Here is a 27,280-nt window from a genome sequence, read left to right as displayed (position 1 = left end):
TCATCAAGGGAGATGTGATTGGATGATGATGATGATGATGATTGCCATTAAATATCACAACGAAAGTTTTTCATCATGATAACATCATTCATATCGGTTTTTTTTTTGAGTTCATTTTGAAATCATTTGCATCTCGAAATAAGTGACCCACCATCATCAAATACAATCATCATGTTGAAAGACCTGCGCATAACTGAATAAACTTGACGTGAATCAAATTATCATTTTTTATTTTCATGGTCCTTTTCTTCTTTTTCTTCTTTCATCCATCCATTTATCTATGGATAGAGGGCGGTAAAATAACATTAAATCAAATGAAAAAAAAATCATCATACATTGAAATTGAAATATATTTATTTTGATTTGTAATTTAAAAATTCAAAATTGATTGATAAATAAATTTTCAAAATAATTGATCATATTGGAAACATAATAATGTTATATTATATTATATTTTATTTGGTGGTGAACAGAATACAGAAAATCGATAAAATTGAAATTGGCACTACTAAATAACGATGATGATGATGAATCAAATTAATATTTCAAGTTTGATTTATAAATTCGTTATATATTAATTAATGTTAAAGTTTTAGAAATGTAATAACAGAAGAAGAATGTGATGATGATGATGATGAATAAATTTCGTGATCATTATCATCATGAAATTTTTTTTTTTTGTTGCAATTTGATGATGATGACGATGATGAATTTATTAATGAATTGTGATGCTGATGATTTTTTTTGTTGATTATGCATCCAAATTATTATTATTATTAATACTGTTATTCTGTGATGAAGAATATTTTTTTTTTGTTTCAATCAAATGATGATGATGATGATGATGATATGGTTGCAGGTTGTCAAATTCATTTTATAATGATGATGTTGATGTTTTAGATTTAATGGATAGCCCATTTTTTTGTTGTTGTATAGAATTTATTTACCATCCGGTTCTCCTAATGTTGTTTATGATGGCAATGATGATGATGATAGATAATTGCCATTAATATTCGTTCCATATGGCTGCTGTTGATGTGGTTGTTGTTGTTGTTGTTGTTGTTGTCGTTTATTTAATTGAATTTGTAAATTACAATGATTATTGTAAATATTATGATGATGATAAGATATGTTTTGATGGCCAACATGATGTTGCTGATGATGATGTTGATGATGATGATAATTGTAACCCGAATTAAATGATGAAATTTGTTTTTCAATATCTAAAATTATTGATTTCGTTGTTGTTGTTGTTGTTGTTGTGATTTGGATGATTGCTGCTGCTGCTGATGATGGTGGTAATGCTGTGTTGAATAATAGATTCTGTATTAATGATAATTTTTAATAATAACGAGAATAACGAGAATTTTTTTTTAGAAATTATAAAGAAAAAAAATTTTTAAAATTGCTGATTTTAATAAGCGGAAAGGGTGGAAAAATGGCCAGAAAAAAAAGAAGAAGAAGAAGAAACACTGACAGATTTCTGAATCAGAAATATATATAAATCATTTATTCATCCAATTTATTTATTTATCCAAATATCAATAAATTATCATCATCATCATCATATACATAATATATGTGTGTGTGTGTGGAGAAAGAAATAAAATTGATGAAAGATTGAAAAATTTGTTTGAGTCAATAATCAAAATCATAATGATGATGATGATGAGATGCGAATGTTGTATTTTAAAATTCGTTTGTATTTTTTTTTCGTTGTCTGTGTGTGTGTTGCAGTTTTATGTTTTCATCATATTTTTTTGGTTGTGGTTCCAACAACGTATATATAGGTTTTTTTTGTAATATTAATTAGTAGGTGTTCCAAGAAAAAAAAATGAATTAATGATAATGATGATATGGTGGTGGTGGTGGTAGTGAATGTTCAGATTTTTATTTTTTATTTATTTTTTTTTTTTTTGGTTTGTACTCTCTGATCTGATTATTGTTGAAAATTTTTCAATTTAAACAAAAAAAAAATGATGATGATAATGATAATTGATGATAATGTTTTAAAGTTTAATATATTTGTGTTTGTTTGTTTTATTTCTAAATGATGCCGATAATGATGATGATGATGATGATGATTGTGAATGAATAAAATGGATGGATTGATGAGATTTTCTGTTGAATTTGTTTGTTTTTCGTTTTGGTTTTTTATGTGTGTGTGTGTGTGTTTGGATTTGGTTTGAATCAAAATGAAATTGAGAATAAATTCAATCATCATCATCATCATCATCATCATCATCATCATTTTAATTAGTAAGAATTTTTTTTTTTCTCATTCTCATAGATAGATAGATTGCACAGGGATTGTAAATTATTTTTGTTTTTTGTTTTTTTGTTTTCTGCCAATGAAGATGAAAACAATGATAAACAATTCGCTTTTACATCATCATCATCTAGTTTTTGTTGTTGTTTTTTTTTCATTATTTTGGTCGTTTTTTTTTCGTTGAAATAATTAGTGAAAAAAAAGAGAGAAAACAAATGAATTATATATGGTGGATTTTGATCATTTCGAAATAAGCCCAAAAGCAAAACAAAAAAAAATCTGGCTGTTTTGGTCTGTGTGTGTGTATGAGTGTGTGTGGGTGGGTGGTGTGTATCGAACAAATATAGAAACAATATTGCAAAAAAAAAAAAAAAAAATATTGGCTGTTTGTTGTATATATAAATAATAGAATGAAAAAAAAGCCAAAAGCAAAATGAAGCATCAGAATCATATCATCATGTTGTATGCAGTATATCCGGTTTGTATGGTGATGATGGAGACGAAAAAAAAAATATAGAATTCAAACCAGAATATTTGTTTATAACCAGACAAAAAAAAATGAAAATGAAAATAAAAATATTCAGAATTCAATGTATCAATTTTTGTGTGTGTGTGTGTGTGTGTGTGTGCATGTGTATTTGTTTGCGTGTAAATCATTTTTTCATATGGTTTATCAATCCGTTGTGGATATAATTCGGTTGAAATTAGAAATTTTTTCATCTTTCACAATTGTGAATGGACATGTTGTTGTTGTTGTTATTTAGGCAAACAAAAATAAGCAAAGAGAAAAAAATTTTTTCTCCATTTTTTCACTCCAAAAAAAACAAACAAAAACCTATCTATCTATGTATTGATCATTTGTTCAAGAAATTTATCATTTTTGATTAGGAAAAAAAGTGGAAAAAAAATTGGATAACAAAAAAAAAATGGACAAGTTCATCATCAGAATCAGAATCAAAAAACATGAGCTGATTGATGATTCCACCAACACACACACCGACACAGACACACAAAAATTTATTCACAATCAAAATCATATTTTGATTTTGAAAATTAGCTCGATATTTTTTTTTGTTGTTGTTATATTGAAATGCAAAGAAAATTTTTTTAAATGAAAAAAAAATCAAAACCAACCTAATATAATATCACCCCAATAAAAAAAAATGCAAAGAAATTTAAAGTAAAAAAAAAATTTCACTCTTAAAATACATATTTTTATATTATTACTGGAACAGCAGAAAATGAATAAAAACTGAACTGATTCCCAAAAAACACACGCACACACACAAAAAATTCAGTTTGCAATTCATAAATATCTTGCCATATTGTATCCATAGATAATGTGTGTATTTGGACGTGTCCGTGTGTGGGTGTATGTGTTCAATGTATGTGAATAATAATAATAATAATAATAATTACCTATATAATTATACCATTTATAATAATAATATTAAATATTTGGTTAATTAATCATAATGATGATATATTAATCAATCAATCAATCAATTAATGATCAATAAATATCTCATTGCACAAATAAAATGATGCTACCCATAATGATGATTATGATGATGAGAAATTTACGTATATGTTGTGTGTGTGTGTGTGTGTATGTTAGTTGTTGTTTGTGATGAAAGGTGTGGATAATTTCTTTTTGTTTTTTATACACATAAATTCTGGTAATTTAATCTGGTAACGAGAGATTATATACATTCTCTCATTGTCGATAAATTTTTAGATAGATAGGAACGAGAAAAAAATTTCGTTGTTGTTGTTGTTGTCGTTGTTTTGGTTGTTTTTTTTTGGATCGAATTTTATGACAGTTTCAATGATGATGATGATGATGAGTATTTTGTTTTACGAAAAAAAGAAAATTGATGATTCACAAACATGGTGTATTATGTGTGTGTGTGTGTATGTATGTATGTAAAAGATTAAATTGTGAATAGAAATTTTTTCATTTTTCATTTTTTTTTCGTCTCTCAATTATTATTATTTTTTAAATGACGATATTTGATCCACCGATTAAAGCCCATCGATATTATCGGTTGATGGTGATTGACGATGTGTATGTTTGCAAAAAAAAAGAAGAAGAAATGAAGTGAAAAACATGGTGGTTGATTTGGTTGTTCATTTTTTTTTTGTTTCTTATTTATTAGTGGATTGAAAAAAAAATTGTTTCGCGTTTTTTTGTTGTTGTTGTTGTTTTTGTTTTGAATCAATATGGTGCATATTTACGATCATTTTTATTTGATTTAGATGTTGAACCATTTGAAATTGTTGTTATTGATTGAATATTATGTTTAGATAGATTGCTTGTTGTTGCATGATATAATTTATTTGCAGCATTATTTGAAACAGCTGCCGCAACAGCTGCCATTGCTGTTAATGAATTTGTTGCTGCACCGGTTGTTGCCGATAATGTTGATGCGGCTGCAGCGGCAGCCGCAGCAGCATGATGATGATGATGATGATGATGAGCAGATTGATTTGTTGTTGTTGTTGTTCCGGCACTATTCAATAAACCATTACTACTATATTTGATGGAAATTTTTCATCAATAAATCCATTTCAATCCATAACAACAACAATAACAACAACAACAACGACAAATTGCAACAGAAAAGAATAAAAATACAAGTGTTATGATGAATGGAATGATTATCGATAAATTTTTTTTCAGAAAAAGAAAGAGTAGAATGATAAAGTGAAAAAAAATAGAGTGAGTGAATGAGTGAAAGATGGACAAAGTGAAGGCAATCGGGCCAATTTTCATAGTTTATTTTTTCGTAGATAATCATATGGATCGTGGACAAAGTCGGAGTTTTTTTTTTTTTGGTGGCAAAGGTTGGTTGGTTGGTTGGTGAGCGAGATTTTTTTTTTTGTTTGTTTGTTGGTTGGTTGGAGGTTTTTTATTTGTTTAATTTGGCAAATCATCATTATTTCATTATTGGATGATAGGAGGCGGACAGAAGTTTTTTATTTTGTTTTGTTTCAAAAAAGACCAGAGAATTTGGTTGGTTGGTTGGTTGTTTGGTTGGTTGGTGGTAGTATATGGTTGGTTTTTTTTATTTTCAATTGGACAGAAAGATGAAAATGAAAAAAAAGAAAGAAAAAAAAAGAAAAAAAAATCAGCAATTAAAAATGATTGGTCAATCAAATTAATTAGTTTTAAATTTTTCATTCAATCAAATCGAGAATCAAGAATCAAGAATCGAAAAAATTTGTATAAAATAAAACAGAATTTAATTCAGAAAAAAAACTAAAAAAAAAACACCACGCACACACACACAATTCTTGATTGAATTCTCATCATCATCATCATCAACATCATCGTCATTATTATTCTGGTTATGGAATCATCAAATTATTAAAATGAATTTTCAAAAAAAAAAAAAAAAAAAAAACAAATAGACATTCGAAATTGTAAAACGAAACCCGCAATACTGAAAGTGAACAAAAAAAAAATTTGTTTGTGTGTGCAAGTGTGCGAGAATGAGAAAAAAAACAAACAAACAAAAATTGATTGATAAAATAATTTTGATTTTTATATGTAAAAATTTTTTTTAAAATCTTTGTCTGGTATGTGTGTATGTTTGTGTGTGTAAAAATCATATTTCTAAAATTTGAAAATGAAATTTGATTATGAAAACTGTTATGTGATTTTTTTTTCATTATAATTGGAATATATGGAATAAATTATTTATTTATTTGGCAAAGGTAAAACGAAATTTACCTTGTTGCGATGAGGTATTGAGCCAGATTGATTGCTTCAGGTGTACCGCTTATTGTAATGGTACGATCTTTTGTTCCTTCTTCACTGCTATTGATTTTAATTGTTGCACCGGATAATTGTCTATATTAAAAGCAAAATGAAATATTTGATTCATCCAACAAATACCCAAAAAAAAATCAATTAAATTACCTGATTTCATTAATTTTCGAACCACCTTTACCTATCACTGAACCGATAATATCATTGGAAATAGTCATTTCGGTGGTGAGAGTAGGGACCATTCCTGGATTGGTGGCGGCGGTATTGCCGTGGTGGCCCAAAGAAGCGGTTGTGTTTGCTGCCAATGTGGCCAATGTTGCTATTTGAATATATTCAATGAAAATGAGAAAAAAAAACAAATGAAATATATCAACCAAATTATTGATAAGTTGTAATTGAAAAAAATCAAAAAAAAAAATGATGCAAATTAGGAATGGCTATAAACAAAACTACAACTACAACACTAAAACAAAACAAAACAAAACAAAAAAACAAAGCAACCGGAAGCAAAATGTAAAACAAAAATTCAAAAAAAAAATGAAATGAAAATAAATAATACCTTGGGGATTCAGGGAGCCAACGGCCTGTCCAGGAAGGAGAGGAGCATGCTGCAATGCCAATCTATGAAGCTTTGTGAGCTTTATTTCGTGTTTGTGTGTGTGTGTATGATTTTTTTTCAATTTTTTTTGTTGCCAAGAATTTTTGACCCAAAAGTTTTTTGTTTGTTTGTTTTTATTTGGAATTCAAAATTGATTTTCAGGTTCAGGTTTTTTTTTTGATTGGTTGGTTGGTTGTAATTTTAGGTTGAATAAATGGTTGTTTGGTTGGTTGGTTGGTTGGTCGATTGGTGGTATTGATGATGAGAGAATTATTCATGGCAAAATGATAAGAAAAAAAAAAGAAAAACGAAATTGATCAATATTGATTAGCATATATATAAAAAAATATATATTGAAATGGATTAAAAATCAATACAAAAAAAAATTTAAATTAAAATTCGATATTCGTCAATACTAAGTGAGTGTGTTTGGTTGAAATAGGTGTGTGTGTGTATGTGTGATTGGCACTTAAAAATTTTTAATTTTTAAAGTCAAGTATAAAAAAAATAGGTGGTAATAAAAATATGAAACGCCCCTTTTTTTACATCTATATATACCATGCATCATTTACTAATGATTAGACTCAAATCACACGCTCAAAACACACACACACACACATACGACATACACAAGACATAATCATCATCATCATATCAAAATCATAATAATGGTAATGAATTTTTGGTTGATTGTAAATGGATGGATAGATGGATGGACCGTTTTGTTTTTGGTTGGTTGGCTGGTTGGTTGGTTGGTTGGTTGGTTGGTTGATTGAATGGCTCGATTGGTTGATGATTTTTTTTCAGTGGTGGATAAATATAGATAGATAGATCGACAGGACCGATGAAGGATTAACATATAACAAATATATATAAACAAATAAACAACAAACGGACAACAACAACAACAACAACAACAACAATGTCGTTTAATGATTTTTTTTTTTGGATTTTGGTTTCTACATCATTTTTTTTCGGTTTGAATTACAAATCACACTTACAAATCCAGGTGAATATTGTGCCGATGATAAATCGAGAAATGTATGATGTGATGGATTTATAATACTAGTAGTAGCACCACCACCACCACCACCACCATTTGATGATGATGAAGATGATGATGATGATATTGTTTGTTGTGCTGTCGCCGATGATTGTTGTTGATGTGATAATAGTGGTGGTGGTGGTGGTAATGATAATGATGAATGATGGTCAATAATTCCACCTTGATGATGATGATGATGATGACCATTACCGCTATTACCACTAAAGATTAACTGTGCATTATGATTAACAGGTGATGATGATGATGATGATGACAATATTTGATTTTGTAATGGTGGTGATGATGATGATGAACATAATGGATGTTGTTGTAATGGTTGAAAATGTGTTTGTTGTTGTTGTTGTTGTTGTGATGGATTCGTTAATTGTCTTGAATTCGTTGTTGTTCCATGTGGATGATGATTACTATGATTATTATGATGATGATGATGATGTTGTTGTTGTAAATGATGATGATGATGATGATTATTATGTGAATTAAGCTGATTTAATTGATTAAAATGTTGACTTAATAATGCTGCAGCAGCTTGATGCTGTAATGCACAAGAATGTGCTGCTGTATCAAAATATGATGCAGATGGTGATGATATGGTTGGTGGTGGTGGTGGTGGTTGTGCATTAAAGGCCTAATTTTATTTTATTGATTTTTTTTTTTGGATTTTTTCAAGGTATAAGTTTTTTTTTCATTCAGAAAAATAAAGGTTTATTTCAAACGATTCAAGGTAATCATCACATGATATATAATGATAATATGTGGTAAAAAGGTATTTTTTTTTTTTTTTTTGGTTCGAAACGAAATTTGGAAAACATGCAAATCATCGATATCAAAAAAGGGATTGTTTAGTTTGTTTGTTTTTTGTTTTGGAAAAAAAAAGAATTGGGAAATTATCAAGAATAAAGGTCAAACGAGAGATAGAAAGAGAGAGAGAGAAAGAGAAAAAAAATTTAAATTTGAAAGAAAAAAAAAATAAAGAGAAAGTGAATGAAAAAAAAAAATTCATGAATAAATTTTGATCATCAGAATAATTTTGAATAAAAACAACCCGAAAAAAACACATTAAACAGAACTTTGTAATTTTAAATTTATTTTTTTTTTCGTCAACAACAACAACAATATTAACAACAACAACAACAACAACAAGATGAAAAAGGAAAAAAAAAGTTTCAAATTGTTGACTCGATTGATTGCTGCTGCTGCTGCTGCTGCTGCATAACAGATTCTTTTTATTTCCAAGAAAAAGAAAAAAAAAAACAAACAGTAATGCTTTATATTCTCCTCTTCATCAAAACGTGGAAAAATTTGGTACAATCAAAAAAAAATATAAAACTTTCGATGGATCGATTGAGAATCCAAAAAAAAAAAAAAATTCAAAACTAATTGGTAAACTAAAGAGAGAAATAGTAAAAGAACTTCTCTATCGCATACACTGAGAACGGAATTTAAAGTTTTTTTTTTTGCTGTACTTAAAATTTTCTTTTCTCCATTGGTCATATTCGTAACATCATCATTATCATTATTAACGAGTGGACCAATGCTAATTAAAAATGTTTGTTTGTTCATTTCAATGATGGATAAAAATTCATAGCGGAATTTTTTTTTGTTCAAATTAATGGACAAAAATAAACCAAAAGAGAAAAAAAAAACAAATCTAGATTTCATTCTAAGCTACTATATTATAAAACCAATCAATTGAGAAAGTAAAAGAAAAAAAAAGTTCACTTTACCATCATCATCACTAAGATCATCATCATCATCATTAATTTATCAATCGAAAACGAATCGATCAAATGTATGATGTACAAAAACAAAAACAAAAAAAAAATAATGTAATGGATGATGATAAAACGCGATGGTCCATCCAATTATATTTGGATTCAACGAAAATACAAAAAAAAACGAACGATAAAAATCAAATTGACGACACTTGACTCTATATTATCCATATACTAACCGAGAAACATTTGATGTATGTGTGTGTGTGTGTTTTTTTTATGTGCAGAATTAAAAGTAGTGAAGAATCAACATATATAAATGTGTGTGTGTATGTTCCATTCTACATAAAATAAAAATATTCTGTTATTCTGTGTATGTGTGTGTGAATACAAATAACAAGATGGCATTCTCGAAATCATTCTTCCATTTTTTTTCCATTCATCACCACCATTTCATTATACAGATATGGATACACAATGACAAGAATCCGATTCAGCCAGGCAAACTAATTGTCATCCAATTATCAACAAATAGTATATGTGAAACGAACCAAAAAAAGAAAGAATCTTATAGAAAACAATGTGAACACACACAGTATCGCGGTGTATGTGTGTGGACGACGAACAACAATCAACAAGAGAAAAGAAAATTAAAATATTTTTTTCCACCAAATAGATAGCAAAGATGGATGGATGAAAGAAGAAAAAAAAATCTCTGCATTTGAAATTCTCTCTTATTCTTATTCTTGACCAGAATAAGCAAAAAAAAAAAAATGAAAAAAATGAAAAATTCTTTTTATACAACACAGAACACACACACACACATGACGAACATCGAAAAGAAGTTTTTATATATATAAAAAAAAGAAAAAAGTTCAAATATTGAAAATGACCAAAATAAAAAAGAGATGAAGAATATTCTTTTTTTTCATATTCTTCCTTCCTTTTTTATTTTCACAGACACACACACACACACTGGTTTTTTCAATCAGATATATATGTTATTATTATTATATTTATGATGATGATGATGATGAAAATATTACTTACATCTGGATGTGGAATTGCAAATTGTCCCTGTATCGTATATGCTTGTCCACCAGCAAAAAACACCGGCGGCATTGCAGGCTTAGGACGGTAAGGAATGGTAGGGCCTTTTGGTGGTGACTATACACACAAACACAGACGGAATGAGAAATCCATTTTCCAATTTTTTTTGACAACAAAAAAAAAATTTTTCCAGAAAACAGCACCAAGTATAAAACGCCATGATCATCCAAACGTAAACGTTGTATAGGTATATGATGATATTGATGCAACGAAACGAAAAAAAAAAATAAATATAGAGGAAAGAAAAATGAAAATGAAAAAAAAAAATAGCCATTAGATTTAGAAACATATACACATACAAAAACAGGAAATATATCTTTTTTTTAAAAAACGAGAATCTATTCGAATTGTTCATGGATGCAGAATGTATATATATATATATATATATATATATTAAACTGGCTCTTTTACACACACACACACACACAAACATAACCAGAAACAAGAATAATAATAAAACGATGATAACGTGGGGGGAAGGGAAAGGTTGGGAACAAAAAAAATACGGAAATTCTGGTTGTTGTTCATCTATCCATCTTATGTATGTAATTCTAATTCTAATCAACTAACGTTGTGTGTGTGTGTGTGTGTGAATATTCTACATAGAATTTTTTTCTCTTCACAAGATTTCTCAAAGGATTTACACACACACACACACACACACACACACACACACACACACACACAGAAACATACATGAAAAATGTTTCAAATATATATAAAAAGATTAACACTACAATGAATTTTGAAATACACACAAATTATTCTAGGCTAATATATAATGGAAAAACACACACACACATATTGTAAACAGAAAAATAAAGGGTTAAATGATAGTGATGATAATTTTTTTCTTCGTTTTGTTTTGTTCTGTTTCAAGATTAATACAAATATTTTTTTGGCGATTGAATTGCCATTTCATTTTTTTGTTGTTGTTGTTGTTGTTGTTGCTAGCTCGAAAAAATTGTATCGATGCTTGTGTGTGTGTGTGTGTGTATGAATGATAAAAGTGTTGAAGGCATCATTATTCTGCATTCTTTTTTTTTTTATTCTGTATCTCTATCTGTGTCTATGTCCATATATACATACATTTGATGATAATTAAAGCGTTTTTTTGTTTTGTTTTGTTTTTTTTCTTTGAATACTAATTATTACTATCAACTGCTGCTACTACTACTACTACTACTTCATTTAATAAAAGCTTTGCATTGATGTTCGTTGAGTGGTATGGATGGAATGGAATGAAAAGAATGAATTAAAATTCACAAGAGCATTATTATTATTATTATTCTGGCAATTTTTTTTCGTTCGTTCGTTCTCTTGTACATTTTGGACGTAATATTAATTAATTTTTTTTTACTCTCATCCTAAATGATAAAGAATATGTGTGTGTGTGTGGGAAAGTGAGAGAAAAGGGAAAAAATTCCCGGGAAAACAAAAAAAAAACGGAAATAAAATGGTTTTGCTTTTCTATTTTTTTATTTCTTGGTTGCAGCTAAATTGCATAGTATATATTTTGCATCTATTGTAATTGGATGTTGAAAATAACAACAACAACAGAACAACAACAACAAAAGATTTTCCAATGTTAATCAATAATGGAAATTAGTTGGAATAACAAAAAAAAAAAAAAAAAACGCACACACAGACAGACAGAAAGACAGAAACATACCTCCAACATAACACAGCAAATTTGATAGATGCTTTTTGTTATTGAATCGGCTGAACCGGATAATGTTACAGCACGTTCAGTTGAATTTGGTAACATTTCACTTGCAACTTGTATACTGGCACCGGTGATCTATTATTAATCGATTGAAGTGAGAAGAAAAAATTAAGTTAAAAACAAAAAAAAAAATAAAACAAAAAAAACATTTATCCAATTCACATACTTCACGTATTTCCTTTATTTTCGATCCACCTTTACCGATTAATGATCCACATTGGCTTGCTGGTACAATCAATTTCAATGTAACTGGCATTGAAATTGAATTCTGTTTACCATTTTGGCCAACAACAATTGCTGTTACTGTTGATGATGTTGTTGTTGCCATTGTATTGTTGGAAATATTAAAATTTGTACCCATTGTGCTGTTACTATTGTTGTTGGCATCCTTTATTTTTACAGTAATAAAATTAAAAAAAAATTTTAAATTTTAAAATCCATTATTCATATTCAATAACTTATTTTTTTTTTATCATTACCTCTTCAAATTTACGTGCAATCATTGCGAATGCTTTTAATATTGATTCAGTTGATCCAGTTACGGTCACTATACGTTCTGGACATGAACCATCCGAAATTGTTATTTTTGCACCACTCTACAATACAAACACATGACAAACAAACAAACAAACGGAAAAATTGAATTTTTAAAACAAACAAAAACAAACAGAAAAAACAAACCTCTTCACGAAATTTTTTAATATTATCGCCTTTTTTACCAATTATACTTCCAACTTCCTACAAAATAAAAAAAAACAAAGAAAAATCGATAAACAAAAATGTTTGATTCTGTAGCTTATTCATCATCATCATCATCATCATTACCTTTCCTTGCATAATTAAACGAATTGTTAACGTTACTGATGGTTGTTGTTGTTGTTGTTGGCTGATAACATTTACATTGCCACCATTACCGGCTACAGAATCGGCACCAGTGGCAGCAACACCACCAATGCCAACGATTGAATTTGTTGTATTATTATTATTATTAGCCATTTCTGATTGTGATGATGTTGATGTTGTTGATGATGTTGTTGATGATGATGATTTTTGTACTACATTCATATTTAAGTTTGTACGTGTTTTTTTTTCTATTGATATCGTCCAATTATTATTATTATTATCAATCAATCAATTGATTGATTGATTTATATCAATAAAAAAAACAAAAGTCAATCAATATGTATATAACAATGATGATAATAACAAAAATTGATAATTTTTCTTTTCAAATTTCCAAATTCCAAATATAAAACTTATTTTGTGGGTTGAAAAAAAATTCTGTTTGTAAGAAAGAAAAAAAAAGAAAAATAGAACAAGAAATCAATTAATATATATAAATATAAATAACGTGTGTAAAATTACAAAAATTCTTCAAACACATGAAATAAGAATCCACCAACAGCATTATTCTGTTTTAACAGTGAATACAATGACCGCTTTTGTTTGTCGTCACCAGAATAGAGTAGAGAATAGTATATAATGACAAGTGAATGATTCTTGTGCGGAAAACAGAACAAAAAAAAAAATAGGCAAAACTATATAAAAACCAGAATCGCAATTGTATACATAGACATGAAAAAAGTAATGAACCACATAAATGTGGATTTTTTTCTATAAAAAAAAGAGAATCAGAATCAGAATTCTTGAAATAAGAGAAGAAAAAGTTGATGTTCCATGTATTTTTTTTTCTAAGATATGGCAAAAAACTTTAAAAATTTACCATTTGAACTCTGTATGTGTGGTGATGATTGAAAGATTCAGATTATTCAGTATTTAAAAGTCAAGTATTTTTATCATCATCATCGTCATCATTAATGTTATCATCAAATGAAAATATTCCGAGAAAAAAAATGGAAAAAGAATTTTTCATTCATTCATTCATTCCATTTCAATTCATTTCATTTCAACTACTATTATTACCATATAAAAACACCATCATCATCATTGAAGCAATTGCTTAATCATATTTCCATCATCATCATCATCATCATTGATGATGATGATGATGATTACGAATGTATTCTGTCTCTAGAGAGAATATTAAAAAGACTGAATAAGAAGAAAAAAAATATGGAATGCTCTCACTGATTCACTGATTCACTGACACACCGAAACAAACGTTTTATTTTCATTTTCTAGCTAGCATTAGATAGAGCGTAGATAAAATGAAAAGAAAAAAAAGAGGAAATTCTTTTTTAATTGCGATAAAACTAAAGCTGTTGCTGTTGTCGTTGCTGTTGTTGTCGTTGATGATGATGATAATCATAGAATAGAGCCAAGAATCAGAATAAAAAAAAATATAACGAAAAGATAAAAATGAATAAAGAATGAGCCAAATATATTATAATAATAGAAAAAGAGATATTAGAATGACAGAATCTTCTTTAGTCATCGTCGTCATCATCATCATCATCATCATCATCATCATAGTCGATGATGAACATATAACAATCAGAAAATGTCACAGAATAGAATCTAGAAAAAAAAGTCTAGACAAGTAGAATATATATATAGTAGAGACAACCAATGATAAAATTAAGAATTTTTTTTTTTATTTTCCAGAAAATTCAGTCCTACTTTTTTTACTGACAATAATAATACCACAATACAGAATATGAATTATTCTATATAGTCTCGTTTCGGTCTAGTTATGTTGTGTGACACGAGTTTTTGATATTTTTTGTAAACTCTCATTTATCTACAAAAACACACAAAATTCAATAGTATCTCGCAGATTAATTGATTTTAATTTTTCATCACCATACACACACACACACACGAAAAAAACATGGCAAACAAAATTCCAAATGAATAATCACCAATCTATCTCTCTCTCTCTGTTCAGTGGCGTTCTAAACAGAATCAGAAATTAAATCATTCAAATACAACAAAATGATGACTAATTACAATTTTAACGTTCATGTGGATTTTCATCCATATGTGTGTGTGTGTGTGATTAAGCTGAATAAAACCTATTATATATCAATGTGTAACATACACTGTGTCTTAAATTCCCCCCCCCCAAAAAAAAAATTCCAAACAAAATGAAAACCAGAAAAAAAATGTGTGCGTGTGTGTATTATATTTTTGATCATATTATAATCGTGAATAATTCTGGTGATAGAACCAAAAAAAAAATAAAAAATAAATAAAATAAAACGAAAACGAAAACGAAACGGACATGAATGAAAAACGAAAAATGCAGGAAGCCTTACACACACGGTTAATATATTTATTTGTGCGCATCACATGATGATGATGATGATGATGTTTAGAAAAAAAAGGACCAGAATAAAAATTCCAGTATAATATGCATATAATTCAAGCTATGCACCTAATTTTTTTCCACTAGAATAGGTTTTTCTCTCAATCTCACTTTGATACACACACACAAACAGTGAGAGAATTCGAAGCAACACGACATTCTGGAATTCTGTTTGGGAATAAAAAAACTCTTTGCTTGCTTGCTTGCTTGCCTGTCTGTCTATCTGTCTGTCTATGCTTGTTTGGTTGCTTACTTGCAAAAGTAATTTTTATATATATTCATGTGTAATAGTTATATATTGGAAACCTAAAAAAAAACTTACATACAACAGCTGTCTCTCTCTCTATTTCTATGTGTGTGTGTCAGCAAATCAAAACCCAAAAAAAAAAATTTTTCGTTTTTCATTATTATTATTACTATATTTCGGTTGCTGCTGCTGATGCTGCTGATGTTGGTTATTATGAATTCGATAAAACTTGTTTTTTTTCATCATCATCTTCATCTTTGCTCTACTACAACTACTACTACTAATAATAATAATGATGATGATGATTATTATTATTAAGAAAAGTAAATTTTTTTTTCATATATAAAAATGATGATACACACACACACACACACACACACACACACAAGACATATGGATCTAAGAGAAACTTTTCGTTAAAATAAAATTTAATAAAAAAAAGTTTCTCGTTGAAACTATTAACCAAATAGTGTGTGATGACAAAAAAAAAACTCAATGTCTCGTACACACACACACAAAAATCAACAAATTTTCATCGATTACTGTTCATTCTATTCTATTATTCCTTTCATCATCATGATAATGACTGATCCAGTCGTGTATTTTCAATGTCTGCAAAAAAAGGGCTTTTACAAAACATAAATCTTTAACATAACAGAATCCCATACACACACGAATTACATTCAATTTAATTACTTGTGTGTAATCATCATCATTATCATTATCATGATAACAAACAAGATTGACAAATGACGACTACACTACTTGATTGATATATGAATACTCTATATTCGTTTTTTTTGTTGTTGGAACATGATGATTGACCACACATACACACACACATACATTATGTTATTAAATGTTTCTCATTTCATTTACGCCATGTTTTTTTTTCTCTTTTTTTTGTTCTGGACTATAGAAATGCTGTCAAATAATGTTTTGTTGATGGTAACAAACAAACTTGAACACACACACAGACACACAGACATACACACAAACAAAAAAAATGACGATCAACAACAAACAGGCGGACAGATAATCATTCATGATCGATGATCATGATCATCATCATCATCAAGGAAGAATTAAACAAAAAATTTACATTTCGCACCAAAAAAAACGAATCAACGACTTTAAAAAAAAACCACCCGCCTACACATGAACATATATATTTAGTATATATCAGGAATAAATAATCGAGCGCTTGTTGAACTTGAGTAATAAATAAATAAAAAAAAAAATTCTTGTTTCCAAAACATGGAGAAAGAGAGAATCCATCGAATTCAAATCGAAAAGAATCCAAAAATAACGATGACGATGAATGAGAGAATTTTTTTTTCTCCACATTCAATATGAAAAAAAAACAAATTTTCCGATGCTACGCTGTTGCTGTATGGATTGGATACAAAAAAAAACATTTCGGTTGTCGATGTTGTTTTCTGTCTGTGTGTGTGAACTAGACAAAATGACAACTATGATTAACATCAATTAGTTGATCCTGTTGTTGTCATATATTAAAAACAAAACAAGATATATATTGATTAATCATCATCATCATCATCATCATCATCACCATCATTCACTATTTTTTTTTCTTCTGTCTGACGATGATTCTTTACCGGTAGTAGTAGTGATGGTAGCTTTTTACCACGTTTTTTTTTTGTTTTTTTTCTATTTTTTTTGTTGCATAATAATAATGATGATGATGATGAAGACTAGTGAGTGGATAATGGAATTTTTGGAAATTGATCAAAAATCATCGGTGATCAATAATCGATCATTTTTTTTCTTGGAAAACAACAACAACAACAACAACAAAAAAGAAAATTTACTTGAAAAATTAATGAAAAATAAAACACATAAAAAAACCGAGACAATGTGAATGATTATCAAGAGAAAATTAAAAAAAAAGACAATTGGACAATTTAATCAATTATAAAAAATAGAAAATACAATTAGATGATTAACACCAAACAAGAAGAAGAAGAAGAAAAAAAACATTTTAGATAGATTGATTTGACAACAACAACAACAATAACAACAACAACAACAATAACAACAACAACAACAACAATAACAACAACAACAACAACAGCAGCCGATAATCGAATAAAGGACAAAGAAAAAAAAAACAACGATAATCTATTTTGAATTGTACACGTATTTTAACCATCGAAATTCTACACAAAAAAAAAAACAAACAAACAAACAAAACACATGCACACACACACGGAGACAAACAACACATTTTGAATCAATTAGTATGTTTGAATCAAATATAAATGTGGTGTATGGATCACACACACACACACACAGAAAAAAAAACATTACCAAACAAATGATATCATCATTTTCTCGTTTCCATTTCCTTTTCTGACTCTCTCTTTCGTCGTCATCAAAAAAAAAAAAAAATGTTGTTGTCATCTTAAGAATCTAAAGATTTACACACACACACACACACAAAGAGTACACATAGTAAACACACAGAGAGAGAAAGAGAGAATAACCGAATTGAATTGAATCAGAAAAATGGTTATTTGCTAAATGTTTAATTCATGTATGTATTATTATTTGTGTCTATATAACACCAAAAAAAAACATATTTTTTTTACAATCAAAATCAATGTACACAAAACACACCAAAACACATTGATAAATGTTTTTTCTTCATTTCTTTTACCAATTCATTATTTAGATGCTTTTTTTCATCATCATCATCATCATGATGATATTCTTTCATTCGAATGAAAAAAATAAATAGGAATCATCATCGTCATCATCATAACTGTCAAATAAATATTTACAAATGGCGAAAACAACCAATCAACAAAATGATGATGATAACCAAAAGAATATTTTCATATTTCGATAGATCAAACCAGAATCAGAATAAATAAATAAAAACTAGTAGTGATGTACAACATTTAATCACCTCTCTCTCTAGCACTCTTGATTGTATGTTGATTAGCAGCTTGATGATGGTTTTCTTATATAAACCACCAACACCACCAACAACAATAATCAAAACAAACAAAAACTGAAACCAAAACTGAGAATCATCATCATCATCACCATCATTAAGATTGATATGTTTATAATGGACGGTATTTTATCAAATGACCATTTATTTTAACAAAGTGGAAAGAAAACAAAACAAAACAAAAAGTAGCCAACAACAATTTATATAAAAATCGACAATACACACACACAAACATATCAAGAGAAAATAAATAGCACCTAGTGGAAATTATTTATTTCATTTCACATCATTCAATACACACACACACCGTTATCCATATATATACTACACACCCTTATTTATTATTATTATCGTTTGAAAATGACGAATAAATGAATATTTATCTATGTGATGAGATCACTTTTGCATGCACTTATACACACCACATAGACATTCAATTTGAATCAATCTATCAATATATAACAAGGTTGAATGTTCGAAAAAAAAGATCCAAAAGTGTGTGTGTGTGCAAGTGTGTATGCTTGTGACAGATTGATATTTTGGCTATAATAAACAAACAAAAAAACGAAATTTTTTTTTATGACTTTTTTTTTCTCACACATTCATTTATCGTCATGATATAAAAATTGATCTGTTCAGTATTGAAAATAAAGAATCCACACTGAAAATAAAAAAAAGAAGGTTATGTGTAGGTGGATATATATGACAAAGACATTTGTTATTGTTCCAAAATGGAAAAAAAACAACAACACACACACACACAAATACAAAACTTATATGTTTGCTAAATCTAAACAATGAAGATGATCTTTGATCGGTAATTTTTTTTCATCAATGAAGAAACAACAACAACAAATTGACAAAAACATTCACACACACACACACACACACACACACACACACACACACACACAGGGTATATTGTAAGAATTAAAATAGTTTTGAATTTGAATTTTACAACAACAACAACAACAACAACAACAACAGCGACAACGACAACCAAAACAATCCAAAAACACCATAATGTTTTATATAGATCGTGATCGGCATTCATAACAGGATGTTTTTTTTTCTCTCTCTCATTCCATCAACAATTTCAATTACATTTGTGTCTGTGTATGGGTATGGGTGTGTGTGTGTGTGTGTTATTTTGTTATCATTGTCGCTTAATGATTTTTGAAGGAAAAAAAAATCTTGAAGATTTACAAGAAAAACATTTTTAATGACAACTATAACAACAACAACAACAACAACAACAACAATGGTTATTTAACACAATTGAATCGTCAAAACAGAAAAAAGAAAAGAGAAAATGATCAACCAAACACAAACAAATGGCAAATGGAATCCTTTTTTTTCTCTTCATCATCATCATGATGATGATGATGATGATCTTATCATTGTGTTTGTTCACACACACACACACACACACACACACATAAATGGACATGACAAAACATGTGCCATGACAAAAAAAAAATTTTTTTTTTATTCTAAAATGATGAAATCATCATCCAAAACCATTGTTGTGTAATATTTTTTTAAAAAAATAACCGCATCATTCTTATCTATATCGACTTTAATAGGTATAATACATAATGGTAAAGATGTCTATTATGACAGCGATCAAACACTACATATTTGGGCGGTTTTCCACAAATTTTTTTTTTTGTTCCACGTTTTCAAAAAAAAATATTAGCCATTGTATACAGAGATTTGACAAGTTTTTTTTTCTTTTTTTCTTTTCTAAATATATGATGTTTAAGATCAAGATTTTTTGGCTGATAAAAATAGAAATACATCACACACACACACACATAGACATAGACATAGACAATTGAATGTGAAACTCTAACTCTAACAAGTGTGATACTGGAAAAAAAACAGGAAAAAAGAATACCAGCCAAATGATGAAATCAGACCATTTTTATGATAATGATGATGATTATGTGTGTGTGTCTGTGTGTGTGTGATGTATTTGTCAGCAGCAGAATGAATGAATGAAAGAAAAGATTCCGGCAAAACATTGCCACACAACAAGAATCATAATCATCATTTTTTCTTTTGGATTTTTCAATTTTTCTTTTGGTCAATTTAAAATTCCTGAATAGTAATAATCTGTCTTATTATTATGGTGGATCCATTGAAAAAAAAGTGTTTGAAATCGATTGAAAATTGATTGAAAAAAAAAATTTTTTTCTTTAGCAGATTCTGGTCAATTAAATTTTTTTTCATGTGTGCGTGTGTGTGTGTGTCATTGTCATGTTTTTTTTTGTTTGATGATGATGATGATGATTTGATTTCAAGAATAGAAAAAAAAAATTCCACAATAAGAATGATAAATATAAAAAAGAATTTTTTTTCCTTTTTAATGGCAAACAAAAATGAAATTCTTCATCCATTCGGATTATTAAATTGTTTGAGCAACAGCAACAACGACGACACAGAATCGGATTGTTGTTGTTCAAACACAATCGTTTTGTCTGTCTGTCTGTATGATCATGGTATTCTCAACATAAGAATGTCTTTTATAGAACAAAAAAAAATGATTGGAACAACAACAACAACAACAACAACGACAACAACAACAACAAAAAAACGGAATTTGATGATGCTATTTTATTTATTTATATATACCTCACAACACAATAATGATAAACGTTTGTTTTATGTTTCTCTTTACATATATACATCATATACAGACGAACGACTACATAAAATATGTTGAATTTGCCAGATTTTCAACATTTTGACACACACACACTCATACACACACACATTTCTACTGGTAAAAAAAAAAAAATTAGATGTATGTATGAAGAAGATGATGATGATGAAAATGTTTTTTTCCTGATGATTCTGTCACCATATTATAATCATCATCATCATCATTAAATATAGAATGAACAGCAGAAGAAGAAGAAGAAGAAGCAGCAACAGTGGTAGTAGAAAATGATAAAGTAAAAAGAAGAAGAAGAAAAAAAAAATAATTGCATTTTTATTAAGCTAAACATTTTTTTTTCTCCATCATCATCATCATGAAGATGATGTGCATTAATATAATCGAGAATACATTATACACACACACATACATACATCAAAAAGAAATCAAATCAAATCTTTCACAATATTCAACATATGATGATGATGATGATGATTATTATTATTTTGACCGAATATTCTTAATGTACTTGCCATTGTACCTAAAAAAAAGAAAGAAAAAAACAATCCATTTTTTTTGGCAGCAACAAACAAACACAGAATTCATGGCGACAGAAAAAGAATCATCACCTATATATATATATATATAATCAAACAAAATTTGACAATTTTCATTCAATTGATTCATTCTAATCATCATCATCATTTATGATGATTATAACACGAAATTAATCGATTAAAAAAAATGTTTATTATTCGTGTACAATGACAACATGTGAATGGAAACTAAAAAAAAAAAAAAAAAATAAAGAAAAAACACCTTCTGCTGCTGATGTACATTGCTATCTAATCTAATTAATGATCCAGCTACTACTATTACTACTACTATTACTACTGCTACTACTACCACTGCAATTCAATAAACATTCAATAAATCAACTGAATACGAATGATAAATTGATAAATCCATGTGATGAATGAATGAATGAATGATGAAAAAAAAAACAAAAAACAAAAACAAAAATTCATTTCATCATCATCATCATTGTGTCATTGTGAACATTGAAATAATTTCCTAGATTCAATATCAACCATCTAAACATATATATAGACAAGGTAAATAAATATTACCGTTTACACACACTCACTCACACACACACACACAGATGATATTATTATTCACGATTGCAATTGTCCGGGACATAATATTTTTATATATTGACTCAATATCGATCTCTTTCTCATCGTATTTTATTTCATTATTATTATTCGAACGGAAATGTTATTAATCATCATCATTATTAACATTGTTGTTTTCAATAACGAATGATTCGGTTCAATATATTGCAAAAAAAAAACACACGATGACTGGTGTTCATCAATAACACACATACAGTGGCAGCAATGTTTATATATATAGCAGCATAGTTTTGATAATCTAGTTATTGCGAATATAAAAAAAAGGTAAAGATCACGAAAATGAAAACAGGGAACAAAACAAAAAATTCACTACAACATTTTCATTGTATTTGCAAAAAAAAAAAAATTTTTGCCGCCAAGCTAACAGATAGCCAGATCGAAAAAAATTAGAAATCATAGTCAATCAATGAGAAAAATTATTGGAAATAAGAAAATCGAAACTCAAGAAGAAATGAGAAAACAAAAAAATGAAATTGAAAATTGAAATCGGAATCATTGGCATAATATATATTCGTACACGTTTATTCGTCTTCTTCATATATTCGTGACCACAAGAATAAACTAAACTTCTTCGTTGGTTTTCTTTGTTTGTTTGTTTGTCATTATTCTTGATAATATCTGTATAGGTAACCATGGTACAAAAGTAAATGATGAAGAAAGAGAAAAAAATTTTTTTTTTATCGAGCAAAAAAAACAAAAACAAACAAGCATAAGATTCATAATAAATGAAAATATGGCTAGGTCATAGCAGCAGCAGCGAACAAAAATCCATTGTCAAGACCTTTAGAAAGGCCAGGATTTCATTTTTTTTTTTTGGGTACAAAAAGAAAAATCCACTTTTTTTCTGTTTTAGTTTCAGATAAAAAAAAGATCTGGTTGCACGAAAGAAAGACAAAAGACAAAAAAAAAATGGCAAACGATCCATAAAAGTAAAATATTGATTCATCCATTCTTAATCTAAATCTAAATTTATAATTCACATTCATATTTCATTTTTTTTTTCAAAAAAAACCATTAATTAAATTGATAAAGATTCTTTAAACACACACACACATACAAACATTTACAATGAAAAAAAATGACAATAACACATGTCATATGAGGAATAATTGGCCAACAAAAAAAATAAATCTTGTTTCCAAATGGATAAATATTCTAATCCGTCCATGTACATCCACCACCACCACCACCCTCATCATTATGATTAGATGGATCTGAAAACTTTGTGAAAATTTTCATTCATTCATTTTTTGAATCATTAAATAAAATGAATCAAAACTTTTCATCTTTTCTTTAATTCTACTTTTTGATTATTGGCACCACCACCGACATGACAAAATAATAAACATCAAGCAATACATACAAGACAATTTAATGATCATCATCATCATCATCATCATCATGATGATGATTAAGTTGTAAAGGAATTATAATTCTTGCAAGCAATTTATATATAGAGTTGAAACTTGGAACTTGACAATAATTTTCATTTCATACGATTATTATTATTATTATTATTCACATTACATATAAAAGTGATTATTATCATTATAAATTCTAATCAGAATCAGAATCAGAAACTGAAAATCACTGACAAACTAAAAAAAAACCATTACATATTCCATATAAATCACACACACACACACAAGCATACACCTAGCACGTAGACAGCCGTGTGTGTGTGTTTCTATATACCATATACCAATGATTAATTTTCAATGGATCATCATTAAAAAAAAAAATTGTGACCATAAAGTTTTTTTGTTGTTGTTGCTTTTCATTCTGAAACTTTTCACCAGTAAAAAAACAAAAACAAAAAACAACGTAATTGCATTCAGATCAAAGTATAAATGAATGAATGAAAAAATCAATTTAATAAAAAGAAAAAAAAAGAAACTACATACATTGTTGGTGTCGATTAAAATTTTTTCTTTTTTTTAGTTGAATTCAGTCAATCAGAGATAATAATTGTATCCACACACACACACACACACACATGCACTCATGCACACAGGGTGGCCAGAATATTCTTGATGATAATGATGATGATGATGAATTCAATTAAAAAATTATCTATTATTCAATCAATAAGTTTGTATTTATGTTCATGTGTTTGTGTATGAAAAAAAAACAGATACACACACACACACAAAGAAAGAAAGAAATTTTCAATTTGTTGTCGTTGTCACACGTAGATTATGATGATGATGATGATGATAAAATGATTTTTGGCTTACTAAATCCTAAAAATGGAATCATATAATATAAGCTCTTTAAGACAAATATATAAAAATGGCTTGTTTTTTTCCCATCTCAATCACACACACTCAAACATTTACACACATTTCATAATTTGGAAAATAAAAAAAAAGAGAACGATAATGATGATGATGTCACATGAAGAAGAAGAAGAAACAAATCTCGAGCAGTAAAATATATGAAAGGCAAATGATGATGATGATGATGATGATGAAGAAAAAAAAAATTAATCAGGTAATATGTAATACACACACAGTGCAAGAGAGCAAACAAATAAGCAAAAGAGATACAAGATTTAAAAATAAAAAATAAAAAAAAAATTCGAATCAAATCAAATCAATCAATCATTTGGATCATTTCATTTGTTTATTTTCAATTTCAATTTCAATTCAATTCATTTAGATTTGTTGTTGTTGTTGCTCGACGTTATTTTTATAATATAACAAGGAAAAATTGAGAAATGAAATTTTGTCCAACAAAAACAAAATAAAACAACAAATGAAAATATGCAACGCCGTTAATGACGATGATGATTGGATTTTTTGTTGTTGTTGTTGTTGTTGATGATGTAAAGAGATGGATAAGAAAAATGGTAGATACCAACATCAGATATACTCTATCTTAAAAGACAGGTTGTTGTTGTTGTTGTTGTTGTTGTATATTACAAGAAAAAGCCGAAAAAAATTTCGCTGATGTGTAATGGAAATGTATTAGACACATGAGTACTGTGTGTGTTTGTGTGTGTGTGTGTATGTGTCTATGGAACCCAAAAACAAAAATCAACCCAAACAAACAAGAAACTGGAAAAAAAAAATTTGTATGAGTGGAACACATAGGAAGATGAATAGGGAACTAGTGGTAAACAAACACATAGAGCAACAAACTGCCAGCACACATACACACACACACACACACGTTGAATCCACCAACACAGTGAAAAAAAAAGGATACACAAACACTCAACACTCTCTTTTATGCACACATATATAAAAAGATATATGATGAATGTGTGTGGAAATCAAGGATCCATTCAAACAAATACACACACATACACGGTGGTTGTTTTTATATGAATTTGATGGAAAAATGATGATGACGATGATGATGATGATGTATAGGGAGAAATTTTTTTTTCTTTTCGGAAAAAAAAGGATGCGGCCGATGTTTGTTCGAGTGGTTTGTATTTTGAACAAATGAATAGCTAGCTAGTTCTTTTGTTATCTATGTGTGTGATGCGTTACATGAAGATGAATTGTTGGTATGTGTGTGTGTTGATGTGAATACGAAGGTGTGTTATATACGAAATAGCAGCAGCAGCAGCAGCAGCCGTAGCATCAGGTCGATGATAATATTCGGACCTGTGAACTAAAACACAGAAAGAATAAATGAGATTGGATATAGATGGATTGTGATGTGATGCATCACACAAAGCAGACAGACAGACAATCAAATGATGATTATGATCAGGCGCCAAAATAAAATAGGTAAATAAATGGTTTCATCGTCATCATCATCATCATCATTTTTTTTCTTTTGGTTCCTCTCAATTATTTCCATGAAAATGAAGACTATACTATATTCCAGAATTCCGTGTGTGTGTGTGTATGCGTGGAATTTTTTTTATCATTCCAGAATTCTTCATTCTTTTGTTTTGACACTTTATTTTTTTCCACAAACACATACACACACCCACATACACATTGATTGAATTAAAGTTTTTCATCCTATTTCATTCTATTCATTCCATTTTGTATTTGGCTTTTTGATTTTGTTTCGTTCCAGTTATAATATGTTCCAAATATGTTTTGTTTTTTTTGTTGTTTTTACACAGAATGATGATGATGATGATGATATAAAAAAGGTTGGAGAATATAGGATTGGTGATGGGTGACGGTTTTTTTTTCAAAAGAAACAAAAAAGGATTGGATGAATGAATGGTTTGATGTCCTTAGGGAAATTGATTGATGATGATGATGATTATTATGAGAATAAGGATGATGGTTGGTTGTTATAATGCAACAAAACAACAATTGAAAATGATTTGGGAATGGATGAATAGATGGATGGATGAATGAATGGATGGATGGAAAGAATGAAAATAAAAAATCAATCTAAAACAGAAAAAAAACAAGAAAAAAAGACAAAAATAGAATAGAATAAATGTGGTCAAATTTTTAAAGCATTGGATTTTTTTCCTTGTTGTTGTATGTTATATGCCAAAAGCAATTGATTTTTTTTGTTACCAGAAGAATATTCTTGGATTAAAATTTATTCGTAAAATTCTAGTTTTAACCAAATATAATCTTTGTGTGTGTGTGTGGTTGTCTGTAATCATTGAAAAAAAACCACGTTTGTCTGTTTGTTGTTGTTGCTGTTGTTGTTGTTGTTTGGTATAAGGAAAAAAAACAG

At 28.4% G+C, this 27,280-nt stretch overlaps 1 protein-coding gene across 5 annotated transcripts; it reads right to left on the bottom strand.

Moving 5' to 3' along the window:
• Positions 1 to 337: 337 nt before the first annotated feature.
• On the bottom strand, positions 338 to 26,789 carry mub (poly(rC)-binding protein mub). 5 transcript variants are annotated; one of them, XM_075734875.1, is made up of 11 exons: positions 24,517 to 26,713; positions 13,082 to 13,537; positions 12,938 to 12,994; positions 12,736 to 12,852; positions 12,423 to 12,644; positions 12,203 to 12,331; positions 10,471 to 10,587; positions 6,604 to 6,682; positions 6,195 to 6,363; positions 6,006 to 6,125; positions 338 to 1,323 (listed from the first exon to the last, which is right to left on the bottom strand). In XM_075734875.1, exons 2-11 carry the CDS (start codon positions 13,319 to 13,321, stop codon positions 1,230 to 1,232), a joined length of 1,344 nt encoding a protein of 447 aa, XP_075590990.1. In that variant the 5' UTR covers positions 13,322 to 13,537; positions 24,517 to 26,713; the 3' UTR covers positions 338 to 1,229. The 5 variants fall into 5 exon arrangements, with proteins under 5 accessions (XP_075590990.1, XP_075590986.1, XP_075590987.1 ...); XM_075734871.1 differs by lacking the exons at positions 338 to 1,323; positions 6,604 to 6,682 and adding exons at positions 4,259 to 4,803; positions 7,644 to 8,333 and having other exon boundaries at positions 24,517 to 26,789; XM_075734872.1 differs by lacking the exons at positions 338 to 1,323; positions 6,604 to 6,682 and adding exons at positions 4,259 to 4,800; positions 7,644 to 8,333 and having other exon boundaries at positions 24,517 to 26,789.
• Positions 26,790 to 27,280: the final 491 nt, after the last annotated feature.

This window comes from Dermatophagoides farinae, chromosome 10 (genome assembly GCF_024713945.1).
Source record: "Dermatophagoides farinae isolate YC_2012a chromosome 10, ASM2471394v1, whole genome shotgun sequence".
Lineage (NCBI taxonomy): Eukaryota > Metazoa > Arthropoda > Arachnida > Sarcoptiformes > Pyroglyphidae > Dermatophagoides > Dermatophagoides farinae.
This window is presented reverse-complemented; position numbering and strand designations above follow the sequence as displayed.